This window comes from Microcaecilia unicolor, chromosome 11 (assembly GCF_901765095.1).
Source record: "Microcaecilia unicolor chromosome 11, aMicUni1.1, whole genome shotgun sequence".
NCBI classification, from domain to species: domain Eukaryota; kingdom Metazoa; phylum Chordata; class Amphibia; order Gymnophiona; family Siphonopidae; genus Microcaecilia; species Microcaecilia unicolor.
The window spans coordinates 133,529,811-133,543,588 of NC_044041.1; the positions used below are offsets into that span (position 1 = coordinate 133,529,811).

The following is a 13,778-nucleotide window of genomic DNA, read 5'->3' on the forward strand; positions in this document are numbered from 1 at the left end:
TGTGGCCTGCTCCTGAGGGCCATAGCATGCACATATGTGGCTGCTCTATGGTCTGGCGCTCCAGAGTTACCAGCACAATCATTAGCAGTTCACTAAGGCCGACCTGTGACCAGCTGGGTCAAAGACAGTAAAGTGCAAGGTTCCAAGTCAAACTTGCCCTACCTGACTGTAGCAGCTGCAGTTCATACATAGGTGATGCAGGCATATGCAGTGTGACATCGCTACTTTCCCTCGGGCCTTCTCAACCTAGCAGTGCCCTGAAACGTAGAAACACAGAAAAATGCAGGTAGATATGGCTTGTCCAGTCTGCCCATCCATGCCATCTACATGTTTTAGCAGGTGGTCAACAATAGGTTGGAATGTTGCAGGAGCCTCATGAGGACCAAAAGGCAGTAAGATGACTTGGAACAGACCTTGAGGAGTTATGAAGGCTATATTTTCCTTGACAGCCACAATGAGGGGCACTTGCCAGTACCCCTTGGTCAGGTCCAGTGTTGATATAAACCAGTCTCCTCCCAGGCTTCCGATTAATTTGTCAACCCCTGGCATGGGTAGGCTTCTAGTTTGGAGACAATATTCACTTTCTGGAAGATGATGCAGAACTGTAGGAGTTAGCCTAGTGGTTAGTGCAGTGGACTTTGATCCTGGAAAACTAGGTTTGATTCCCACTGCAGCTCCTTGTGATGCTGGGCAAGTCACTTAACCCTCTATTGCCCTGCCCCACCCCCACCCCACGTCACGTACAATAAGTACCTGTATATACTATGTAAACCACTTTGAATGTAGTTGCAAAACCCACAGAGAGGCAGTATATCAAGTCCCTTTTCCTTTCCTGTCTGGTTTAGGCACCAGCATAATTGGTGGCAACCAGTTACTAGTGGATTCTTTGATAACCTCCAGGTCTAGCATTTTTGTTATCTCTTTCATCACTGCCTGCTGACGAGCTTGTAGGATCTGGTATGGGTACTGCTGAACCACCACTTCTGGCTCGGTGATGGACATCATGGGTCACAAGGTGGGTCTCAGTCTGGCACGTCAGAGAAGACGTCCCTTGCGGATCAACTGTTCCAGGTGGCTTTCTGTGAGGCTGAAAGCTGCTCACCAAATAGAGTTTGTAAGGGCTTGGGCTGTGTCGGAACCTCTGGACCCAAATTTTTCTCCTGGACCAGGGCCACAGTCATTGGGATCAACTTTGATTGATGTGGAAAATCTTTGTTGTACCTCTCTTGTCCAGCTGGGCCACCTCATAATTGACAGGGCCTGTTTTCTCTACTATCTTATAAGGCCCTTGTCTTTTACATAGCTATTTACTTTCTGATGAGGGCAGAAGAACTAAGGACTTTGTCCCCGACTGGAAGGTCCACTGGATGGCCTTCTGGTTACAGGCTTGGGCTTGTCCCTGTCCCAGCTGAGTCTTCTTCAGGCAGAGTTTGGCAGCCTTGCCAGCTTTCTTCAGTCTTTCCTGCATAGTGAGCATGTACTCTGCCAAGGTCTTCCCTGGGCTAGATGCCTCCTTCCAGGCTACTCTGATGACATCCAGAATTCCCCGAGGTCTCCATCCATATAACAATTCAAACAGAGAGAATCTTGTTGAACTTTGAGGCACGTCATGGACAGCAAACAGTATATACAGAAGAAAGGTGTCCCAATTCTTCCCATTTTCAGCTACAAACTTCCTCAGCATTTGCTTAACAATCTTGTTAAAGTGTTCCACCAGACTTTCTGTTTGTGGATAATATTTGATGTTCATAAGATCTTTATTTTTAGCAGGGCACAACAAGTGGTGCCTTGGTCAGTCAATATCTCAGTAGGAATCCCCATGTGGGAGACTTCCCATAGAGCACTGGCCACAGTGGTAATCTTCATTTTATGCAGCACACTGGCCTCTGGGTAGTAGGTGGTATAGTCTAGAATAATTAGGATGTACTTGATGCCACAGGTGCTTCATTCTAGTGGCCCCATGAAATCCATGGTCACTCTGTTGGAAAGGGAGTGTGACAATAAGCATGGGGCATGAGAGAGGCAGGTGGAACCCTTGCAGGACTGCTCAGCTGGCAGGTCGAGCAGGATTGAAAGAAGAGCACTACTTGCTTGTACATACCTGGCCAGAAAAATCAGGCCAGGATCTGTTTCTGGGCTTTTTCCTTCTCAAAATGCCCTCCTAAGAGGTGACTGTGTGCTAATTGCTTGACCTTCCTGTGATAAGAGTGCGGGACTAACAACTATCTCTCCCCTACCAGGGTTCCCTTGTTCACCCTGTACACTAATAAGGGGGGAACTACCTTAAGAGGAGTGCTGGCCTTCTACAGGGATCTATATATCATTATAATTTTTGCATATGCTTCTCTAAGGGATTCATCTTCTACCTGAGCCCTTTGGGTAGACTAGCTAGGGGTCTGGGGGTGTCCTGTCCATTCTTCTTTCCCTGGTCTCGGATCTCCATCAAACGCAGCTCCTAAATTCAGGGGGCAGTACAGTTTCTCTGCTGACGGTGGGGTTTAGGTGGTTTCGGGTTCTCTAAATACAGAGGGAAGATCTTGGAAAAAGACTTCTCCTCCTTCTTTGGGCCAATAGAGCCCAGATGACTCCAAATTTTAGGAAATCCCAGCCTAGGACAACTGGGTAGGGGAGTCAAGGCAGGAATGCCATCTCCAACTGGGCTTGGTTGATTGGCGTTTTTTTAAGTGAAACTTGAGCTGTGGGATACTGTCTCTGTCCCCCATGCACACATGACAGTGTCATAGTTTGTTAATAGTTCATTTGCAGTCTGGTAACTATTACCCTCTAAACAAGGGTGTTGACGCTGCTGGAGTCTATCAGCACTTGGTAAGGGTTCCCATCCATTTCAACTTGCAGCACACAATTCCTGTTCTTGGGTTGAGAAGCCTCCAGAAAGTTGCAAGAATGTAGAATGACCATATTTATATCCATGGCCTCTTTGTCTAACTCTGAATAGTCTGGCTATGTGGCCTCTCTCCATACCTGAAGCAGGTGGGAGAGTGCACGTCTTGCAGCTGGGTCAGCAGAGTGTGCTGGGTTCGTGGGGATGAGGACTTCCATCACTCTGACCCCTTTCTTAGTGACACCAGGCTAAATGTGGCTATGGGTCCCTTGAGTTCTAAGATCCTACTTTCGCTCATCTCTTCCCAGGACTTCCAATTTGTTTCTTCTCTGTGTAGGGTTCAGATTCTGATTGTGCATGGTAAAAAGCTTCAGCCACTTCCAGAGTGCTCTCTGGCATCAATTTTTAGGGTGCTGCCTCATGCATTGCTTCATAGATAGAGGTAGCCGTTTAAGGAATTGTTCAAGGAGGATGACTCTCGCTATATCCAAGCCTGTCTTGCCTTCCGGTTGGAGTCAATCTTGAGCCTGTTGAAGATACTCCAGCGATTCTCCTTGACTTGTACAGACTCCTTCTGGAATCATTGCCAGTAGAACTCTTGGGTACAGCCTGCCCTCTCCAGAATGGTGGCCTTCATTTCCATATAGATGGCCGTTCCATTGGAGTTAACATTCTGGAAGGCAGTCTGGCTATTACTGGTCAAAAGGTTCCCTAAGTAGGCCTTCTATGACGCTTCTGGCCAACCAGACAAGTGAGCAGTCCTCTCAAAATTTGTCAGGAAATCGTCTGTATCCTCTTCTGGTATCATCATCTTCAGCACTGGAACCAGGGGATCAGCTTGTACCCTGGGTGCCTGTAGTGCTTGGTCACTTGTATCAGGAAGTTGTACTGTATCTCCAATTAATTTTGAAATGCCTGGTGTTGCTTGCATTTCCTCTGTACAATGGTCTGCAGCAGCAGCTGCTGCTGTCCCTCCACTAAGGCCTGGAGTGGTTTCTCCATGTTTTCCATACTAACACAGCATGCAATGCACAAAAATCAAACAAAAATAAATACCTGCCTGTCCAGCTCTTACTATACTTTCCTGAAGTTTTCCCTCTCTCAGGACAGAGCAAATTGCTTTAGCCTGTTATTCCTGCATGGTAGTCCTACAAGGCCCAGAGCCCTCTTCTGGCAGGGTAACCTCCTATCCCACTGCAAGAACCTTATGTGGTACTGTGAATGAGGGTGGGCCCTGGAGCTAGGATAAACTAGAGCTGCACAACGGGATAAGATGAACAAAATAATATTTTATTGAAGGTGTCGGGTAGGGGTCCTGTTCAATTCACAGGTGGAGAAGAAAAGTGAAAACAAAACAAGTCCTGGGCAGCCTAAGACCAGCTGGGTCAAAGATACTGAAGTACACGGTTCCAAGTCAAACTTGGCCTCCCTGACTGTAGCAGTTGCAGGTCATACATAGGTGCTGCAGGCAGATGCAGTGGGGTGTCGCTGCTTCCCTCTGAGCCTCCTTAATCTAACTGTGCCTTGAGTTTTATACTTCCTAGTTCTTGCTCTCCTAGCTCCACCCCTCCTGTGTCACTTTCCCCTTGAGTGGGACTATGGATCTTAAGGTGGTTCTGACTCAGTGAGGGAGTATCCTTAAGGAGGAAGTGGCAGCGTCTTATAGACTCCCTCACACAAGGGTACAAAGTGTTTGTATCTGCTTTTTGTCCAGCTAAACATTTCAATGGAAAATAATACAGATAGATTTGAAAATGCAATCTAGGTGCATTTTCTGATCCTGCCCTAAATATGCATCCAGGTAAGCCTCTGAATATTGCCGTTAACCTGATAACTGACAAGTCTGCACTTGCTCCATCCACAGACCACCCCATAGGCTTTGCATTAGTATTCTATAATGCTGCTGAAAATTCAGGGATGGCTCTGGTCAACACTTTTTCTGGGTTGCAGAACCTGCTACTTGGATAGGCAGCTTTGAATATAGGCCAAACATATTTTTAGCTAGACTGTGTTCGTTCATCTTTGAGACAGATGCTTCACCCACATAAATTGGTTTGAAAATTTCCAGTAGGGAAGGCAGGAGGGCGTACTGAGTCATGCAGTTTGGACATGCCACCCATAAGCGGTGGTGACTGGAATTTGAATTTATTATTTCTAATTTGCCTTTATCTAGGGCAGAGTACAAAAATACATACATAAAAACAAATTGACCAAAATTACAAAAACATAGTAATATATAATCACAGAAAAGAGCAAACAGCAAAATGTCATTTCAGCAAGGAGTCCAAGCAATCTGTACTATTCTTCAAGAAGAATTATCACTGAGCCCAGCAGTCTGTCTTTGACAGTAGTGCAATCTGGATTATTTGGAAGTACCTGTCAGATCCTAAGTGTGAAATTCAATCCTTAATCCTCACCCTAGCAGAAGTAGTGATCCATCTGGCTAATAATTGTTAAGGATCTAATTTTCTTGCGTTTATATATATATATAAATAATTTTCTTGTGTGTGTGTATATATATATATATATATATATCTATATCTATCTATATATCATTTACCAATATTCGCACAAAGAATTATACTTTGAAAAGAGGGGCATTTTTGATAAACCATACAAGTCCGATTTTGGATGTTTTGCTTGAAACTTCCAAAAATTGAGTGGTGAACATAGCCATGTTTTAGAACATGAAAAAGTCTCTCTTTTTGGTTTGAAAATTGCCTTTTTCCTAGATGTTTGTGCTCAATGCATTTTTCTTTTGGGACCATTTTGAAAATAAAACATCCAAGAGAAAAACAACCAAAAATGAGCCATACAGACATCCCAGCAGAGAAGTGAAGCAGCCTAGGAGGGATTGCAGTGGACTTCACATAAAAGATCCCAGGTACACATCTCACCATAACCCCCATATATTGTATGGTGAACCCTCCAGGAGCAGAAAAATACCTACTGTACCTCACCGTACACCACTACAATAGCTCTCAGGCTCGCAGGTGTCACCTATATTTAGGTACACCAAGTATTTTGTGTTCACACCACTTCTCAAAAAACCATCACTTGACCCCACCTGTCCCTCCAACTACCGCCCCATCTCTCTTCTACCCTTCCTCTCCAAATTACTTGAACGTGCTGTCCACAGCCGTTGCTTTGACTTCCTCTCCTCTCAGGCTGTCCTCGACCCGCTTCAATCTGGCTTTCGCCCACTACACTCGACAGAAACAGCACTCTCTAAAGTCTGCAATGACCTGTTCCTCGCCAAATCCAAAGGCCATTACTCCATCCTCATCCTCCTCGACCTATCCGCCGCCTTTGACACCGTCAATCATAATTTACTTCTTGACACACTGTCCTCATTTGGGTTCCAGGGCTCCGTCCTCTCCTGGTTCTCCTCGTATCTTTCCCAACGCACCTTCAGAGTATCTTCTAATGGCTCCTCTTCCACCCCCATCCCGCTCTCTGTTGGGGTTCCCCAAGGATCTGTCCTTGGACCGCTTCTCTTCTCGATATACACCTCTTCCCTTGGCTCGTTGATCTCATGTCATGGTTTCCAGTACCATCTCTATGCCGATGACACCCAGCTTTACCTCTCCACTCCCGACATCACAGTTGAAACCCAGGCCAAAGTTTCAGCCTGCCTTTCCGACATCGCTGCCTGGATGTCCAACCGGCATCTGAAACTGAACATGGCAAAGACTGAGCTCCTTATCTTTCCACCCAAACCCTCTTCTCCTCTTCCCCCACTTTCCGTCTCTGTTGACAACACCCTCATCCTCCCCGTCTCTTCAGCACGCAATCTCGGAGTCATCTTCGATTCCTCCCTCTCCTTCTCTGCCCATATCCAACAGACAGCTAAGACCTGTCGCTTCTTCCTCTATAATATTAGCAAAATTCGCCCTTTCCTCTCTGAACAGACCACCCGCACCCTCGTCCACTCGCTCGTTACCTCTCGTCTTGACTATTGCAACCTTCTCCTCGCTGGCCTCCCGCTTAGCCACCTATCCCCCCTTCAATCTGTCCAAAATTCCGCCGCACGTCTTATCTACCGCATGAACCGCTACTCTCATATCACCCCCCTCCTCAAGTCGCTTCACTGGCTCCCAATCCACTACCGTTTACAGTTCAAGCTTCTTCTATTGACCTTCAAGTGCACTCAATCTGCTGCCCCCCATTACCTCTCTACCCTCCTCTCCCCGTATGTTCCCACCCGTAACCTCCGCTCTCAGGACAAATCACTCCTATCTGTACCCTTCTCCACCACCGCTAACTCCAGACTCCGCCCCTTCTGCCTCGCAGCACCTTATGCCTGGAACAGACTTCCTGAGCCCATACGCCATGCGCCCTCCCTGCCCATCTTCAAGTCCTTACTCAAGGCCCATCTCTTCTCCCTTGCTTTTGGCGCCTAACCACCTTCCCCATTCCTGTTACCTACACTGACTACGTAGTCTGTTACCGTTAGATTGTAAGCTCTCTTGAGCAGGGACTGTCCCTCCCCGTGTTTAAACTTGTACAGCGCTGCGTAACCCTGGCAGCGCTATAGAAATGCTAAGTAGTAGTAGTAGTAGTAGTAGTTTTTTGGAGAGCTCAAATGTTCCACCACAAGCGTACCAGTCAGTGTGAGATATAGGCCTGGGTCCCCTTCTCTACAGTCCACTGAAGTAAACAGCGGTATATCAAGCCTAAATAAACATAAACACTAGGCTACTCCTGGGACCTGCTTGCTGCTTTAATAGGATTGGCCATCATATCTGAAATTGTCATAGAGCCTGGTATGTACTGTCACTGTCATATCTTAGGGGACTGGGAGGGGGTCAGTGACTACACGGGGAGTAAGAGGGGGTTATGCCTTAATCTCTCCAGTGATCATTTGTCATTTAGGGCACCTTTTGGTCACTTTGTTGTGATTGAAATATGTCTAATCAAAAACGCCTTAATTTTGGCCCTAGGTATTTTAATTTTGTTCCATTATTGCACATTAATGTCCATATCCAGATCCTGCCCAAAACACCCCCCAATATGCCCCCCTGAAATTTGGATGAACTGTGGAGCAAATCATCTAAAATTGGGCTGTTGAGAGTCACAATTTAGACATTTTTGAGAGAAAAATGTCCTTCTGCCACCTTATGATGTTTTTTGGACATTTTTTGGTTTTGACAATGAGCCTCTTCATGTTCTCATACCTATATTTATAAGATATATAACAAAATAAAGGCTAAAAAAACAAACAAAAAAATTACTCAGTGACACAATAGGTACACAAATCTATCTCTTTCTCCTTGATAAAATTTAGGGTGTGGGGAAGGAGGCACCATGTTTGGGATTTCTCAGAAGCATCAGAGATTCCTTAGAGACCGTACAGAAAACAGCCCAGTTACCTGTGTGCCAGGGATTGGAACAATCCTGGGCCACCGTCTCATCATCAAGGATTGCAAAACAGTGAGTACCATGTACTAATACAAGATTTATTGCTAGGGCTAATCCGGCCAATATTCAGCGCTATTTAACTGGCCAGGAATGGTTCCTGGCTGATTAAATAACACTTAACCGGCTATCTGTGAATATTCAGCAGGAGATAGCTGGTTATCTCCCGCTGAATATTCACAGTTAGCGTATAGCAGCTATCCGGTTATATCATGCGATATTACCGGCTATCCAGGGGCGTATCTGCGTGGGGCCACAGGGGCCTGGGCCCCCGCAGATTTCGCCCTGGCCCCCCTCCCCGCCGTCAACCCTCCCCCGCTTCTTACTTTTGCTGGCGGGGGGCCCCAACCCCGCCAGCCGAGGTCCGACCCGCAATCTCCATATTTCGTCTTCCTCCGTGGCCATGTGCTTCAAGGAAGTAACGCTGCAGTGCTGATTCGTTGAATCCAGTTCGGCGTCTGACGTCGCTGCGACGTTACTTCCTTGAAGCACATGGCCACGGAGGAAGACGAAATATGGAGATTGCGGGTCGGACCTCAGCTGGCGGGGGTTGGGCCCCCCCGCCAGCAAAAGTAAGCAACGGGGGAGAGTTGGCGGGGGGGGGGGGGAGGGAGGCAAAAATGTGCCCCCCCTCTCTGGCTCTGGCCCCCCCTACCGCCGGATTCCAGATACGCCCCTGCGGCTATCCACAAATATTCAGCGCTTTGCCAGCCAAGTTAAGCAGCCAAATTGGGCTGCCAATATAGTAGGCCTATCTTTGGCTGCTATAAATTTAACTGGCCAGCACTGAATATTAATTTAGCTGATTATAGCGACCGCAGATATTCAACGGTATTGATAGAGGCCATCTTGCACTTCCTCATATCTCTTAAGGTTGTCAAATATTAGCCTAACAGCCTGTTAGTAACAGGGTAAAAGGGAAGAGTCTGGACAGCAGAGGGTGGAAGGGTGGGATATGGTGGCCAGAGTTTTTGTGCCAATATGTGGAGGAATGATATGAAGTGGAAAGGAATATTAGTCCATTTTCTGCCAGGCAAAGCACTAACATCCATGCAACTAAACAATAAGGCATAAGACCTGCTCTGTGATACCACATCTGAGGTGCCCTCCATTCACAGCAGAACAGAAATTCTTTGACCATTTTTTACAGGTGTAATTTTTCCCCTCTCTCCTACCTCAGACTGCTGACCTGTTGAATGTGTATAGGATGGACACAGAAGGGTTTGATGCATGGCTGAAAAAGACCTGCAGAGCCAACAAGAGACAGCGAGCAAACTGCACCCAGGCCCTGGCAGAGTGGATGGACTGCACCTGCCAGGAAGTGTAAGCAAGGCAGAGTAGGGGTGGACATTTTCCATATGTGTGAAAAATAAAAGCAGGCTACTTATGGGACACAGTCCTGCGATCTCTGTGTTATATAACCATGCCACCAGACTAACTCATGAGGGTGATAGACTCGCAACAGTCATTAATTACACTAACGTGTCTCACTCTCCTATTACATTCCTCTAGTTACTTTGATATAGAGATTGACTAAATTTTGGTTTCGGTTACGGCATAGCCCAAAATCCTTTTTCTGTCTGGTTTTGGTTTTGGCTAAATGACCATGTGTTTTCAATGGAAGCCAAAAATTTGTGGTTTGTGGTGTTCGTCCCCCTCCCAAACAGGAGTTGTCCTTCCTCCTGGATTTGCCCCCCCCCCCCCCCCAGGCCTATCTTGCAATCTCTGGTGGTCTAGGAACATAGTTGGGGTAGGAGCAATCCCTAGTTAGTCCTGCCCATTCCAGTTCTGCACTCAAAATGGCTGCCACGACTGGGGCATCGCTACTGCCCTGACTTCAACACTAGACCACCAGGGATTGTAAGGTAGTCTTGGGGGTGGGGGGGGGCTCTGTATTATGTTTTGTACTGCAATTGCAAGTAACTGAGTCATTATGATCTTGCACAATAGTTTATATTGTAAATAGAGGTCTCTAAACAAATGCTTTTGATACAAAATTTTAGCAGCAATTTAGCTCTATAAATTTGGGATGATAAGCTCCTTAGGAATTAGATTCTCTGTGGAATTAAGATGTTAGTTGGCACTCTGAGTGTGATGCAAAGTCAGCCATTGTAAAAGTACCATGGCTTTTAGTTTGTTTTCATTAGCTGTGGTCCATGTATGTGGAGGTTATTTTGCTTTGAGGTAAAATAGGGTGTTCCATTACTTTAATTATTCTGGCTTGGATACTGGAGGTTTAGCCCTCACTGGTTCACATTCACACAGACAAACTTGAGTTTTCAGTTTTGGCCAAAAGCTTTCAGACAGTTTCAGTGGCAGTTTCAGTTTCGGTTGGCCTCAATTCTGATGCTCTTTGAATATGCTGCTTCTATCCCTCCAGTGTGGTTTTAGCTGAGCTCATAAACAGTGGCGTAGCTATGGGGGCCATGGGGACCTGGGCCCCCCAAAATTTGCTCTGGGCCCCTGGTTTGGCTGGCAGGGTTCCCCAACCTCGGCCGGCTGAAGCCTTCATCCATCGCTAGTCTCCAGCACTGCCGCATTGCCTGCCCTTCTCTATCTTCCCCTCATGGTCCAGCACGCTCATTTTAGTGAAACTACATATGCGCGCATGCTCAATTTCATTAAAAACAAGCGTGCCGGACGTGAGGTGAAGAGAGAGCAGGGTAGGCAATGCGGTGGCACCAGAGACCAGCTCTGGGTGAAGGCTTCAGCTTGCGGGGGTTGGGGACCCCTGCCAGCCAAAGTATACGTGGCAGCAGTGGGAGGGGAGCGGCAGGGTGGTGGAACAAAATGTGCCCCCCCCCCCCCCACTTTGGGCTCTGGCCCCCTCCCACCTCTTCTGGCTATGCCCCTGCTCATAAACCAAAGGAGGAGTCACTGAGACAGGAGAAAATTAAATTTAGTCACTTGCTTTTGTTAGACTTAAAAGATGCCCGAGAGAGAGAGTAAAATAATGCTTCTGCTGAGTTTCCAGGATATATAAGGATTTACTGGGAAATAAGATTTCATTTCAAATCACTTATGCCTTAGATAGAAAACAGGTTACCTGCACCACTGTTCATTACAATAAGGCTCTGTGTTGGGCACATTATAATGCAATAGTCCATTGGAACCACTCTAAATATTGCACTGTGTAGTGTGGTATCCTTGTTGTAATGTTCTGAATTTGGCAAATTACAGAATATTACTGTAGGATAGCTCTAGAGTTAGCATCCTATAAAGTAATATATTAATAGAAATGGTCTGGATTTGGCATGCAGTAGAAATGCAGAAATGGTGTGGAATGAAAATTTAATTTTGTTTATTTTGGATAAAGATTTCTGTCTTGTAGCTATGAACCACAGCCTGGCTGCTTTCTCCATTTGGTTGACACGGCTCTGATATCATTGTCCATTCCTCTTTCCAGGCTTTGTCCAGTATCAGCAAATCACATTTCAATGCCTATGGGAGAAGAAACTGCAAACCAAGCGGAACCCTGTAAGCCAGTATGCTATTAAGTGATATGGTGTTTCTGCTCAATAAAGGTGGATGAATACATCAAGAGCTTTTTGTTATATTGTAAAATGAAGTGTGCTATATTAACATTCCCTCTCCCTCAATCACGCAATGCATCTCTCATCATCTTTGCACAAGCAAAGTGGATGCGAAAGTTGTTAGGAAAGGAATAAGGATAGAGCCAGAAGAGAAGAACAGAGATGGACTCTGATGAGATCTATATGGGAAAGAGTAAAGAGAAAGATCTGGGGGAGGGAGGATAAGAGCTGGAAAGGAGTTAGAAGAATGTCTTCCAAAAGGCAGGATCCGTGAGGAGAACCAGATGGAAAAGAATAAGCATGAAGGTCTTGTACAGTAAGGATCCCTGATGCAGTGGTGTAGCCACGGGGTGGGGGGGCTCAGGGGTCTGGGCTTCCCCCACTTCAGGCTCAGGCCCCCTCCAGCATTATGGCAGCCAGTACATGGCTCAAGCCCCGCCAGCCAGACATTCCTTGCCGGAGCCCAGCCCATGTTCCCTGAGCAGCAGGAAGTCGGCAGCGTGCTCTAGCGACTAATGCTGACATTTCTGCGCATGCTTAGTTCATGTATTTGAACTCAGCATGCGTGGAAGGGCTGGTATCGGAGGCTGGAGCAGCCTGACTGCTTTTGTGACAGCACTTGCAGGGCTCCGGCGGAAAAACTTCAGCTGGTAGGGCTTCAGCATCCCCCAAACTAAAGGTATTGTGAGGGGGAGGGGATGTGGCGGTGGGGGGAGGGGGACTGAGAGGAAATGCTTGGTGTACCCCCAGTCTACCCTTGTGGCCCCCCCCCCCACCCCACCCCAATCAACTTCTGGCTAAACCCCTGCCCTCATGAGAGATGGATGGGAACTAAGATTGCCAACTAGATCCAGATTTGTCCTACAGGTTTGACCCAGTTCTAGGTTTATGCCATTGCATGTAGGGACTTTTAGTCGTTCTTTTCTTAGGGAATACAATGGGGAAATCATACCTACAAGTCCCTGTATGCAATGAGGTAAACCCAGGACTGGATCAACCCTGTTGAGTGAATCTGGATCCAGCTGGCAACCCTATAGGAAGGAGTAGTACGGCCATATGTTCTGCTAAGAAAGCCTTGTACTGAAAGTGTCGTCTCATCTCCTGTTTAAACAAGAACAAAATGCACAGTTGTCCTGTTTTTTAAACCGGTCATATATAATGACACACACAGGCAGATCGAGATCTCTTCCTTTTCATTTCCCCCTTTCTTCTTCCAGGTTTCTCTCTACCTGTATCCTATTATCTCCCTCTTTCTATCTCCCAGGTTCTTCTTCATCCTTTTCTCTTAAATTAATTTCCATTCCCCTGCCCCCACATTTAGGCATGTGAGCTGGAAAAGACTAAATGCGTGTGTCACATGCCAAATGCATGTGACTTGACATGTCTGAGGATACTGGCCTAGATGGACCATGGTCTCACCCAGTATGGTTATTCTTATGTTCTTATGTGAGCCTAAAGAAATTTAGTAAGAAGAGATGGCTGGAGAACATTGGCAGAGTTTTGGGGCGAGGAGCAAAAGGCATATTGCCTCACAAATTCTGTGTGCTTCCTGATTTGGCACCCTGGTTTTCCTCCTGCTTAATTGCGGAATCCTTGCTCACCTCTTTGCTCTTAGTAAAGCTCTGCAGCTACCTCTTAGATCTCAACTCAGCTCCCTAAGCTGGATATTTGTTCCTTGGTCACTGTAGTATCTTGCAGACAGGCCATAACACAATAGGTTAGTATGAGTGCCTGTTCCCATGCCCTGGACTCTAGAACTTGTTCTCCTATTCTGCTTGTAAGACTTTGCAGGCAGGGGGTTACCATTAGCATGGAATCTGTGAGTGTCAGGAGTAGTGCCTGGAGCCAGGGAGAACAGAGCAGGAAAATGATGCAAGCCAGTGAGGGATGAGTTAAACTTGCTAATGAAGGAAATCTGACCTGCAGTGCAGAGTGAGAAGCAGTGAAAGGGTTAATGAGTCAAACCTGCATAGAAGGGCCACTGG

The 13,778-nt window shown here is 46.6% G+C and overlaps 1 protein-coding gene across 1 annotated transcript in view; it reads left to right on the forward strand.

The window, feature by feature from the left end:
- The window catches only part of LOC115480460, an 89,959-nt gene extending 78,188 nt beyond the window's left edge, over positions 1–11,771 (forward strand). The window contains exons 4-6 of the mRNA XM_030219153.1: positions 8,130–8,275; positions 9,441–9,583; positions 11,667–11,771. Coding sequence (XP_030075013.1) covers positions 8,130–8,275; positions 9,441–9,583; positions 11,667–11,757 — 380 coding nt within the window. The 3' untranslated portion in view covers positions 11,758–11,771. The remainder of the gene's footprint in view (positions 1–8,129; positions 8,276–9,440; positions 9,584–11,666) is intronic.
- The last annotated feature ends 2,007 nt before the right edge of the window (positions 11,772–13,778 follow it).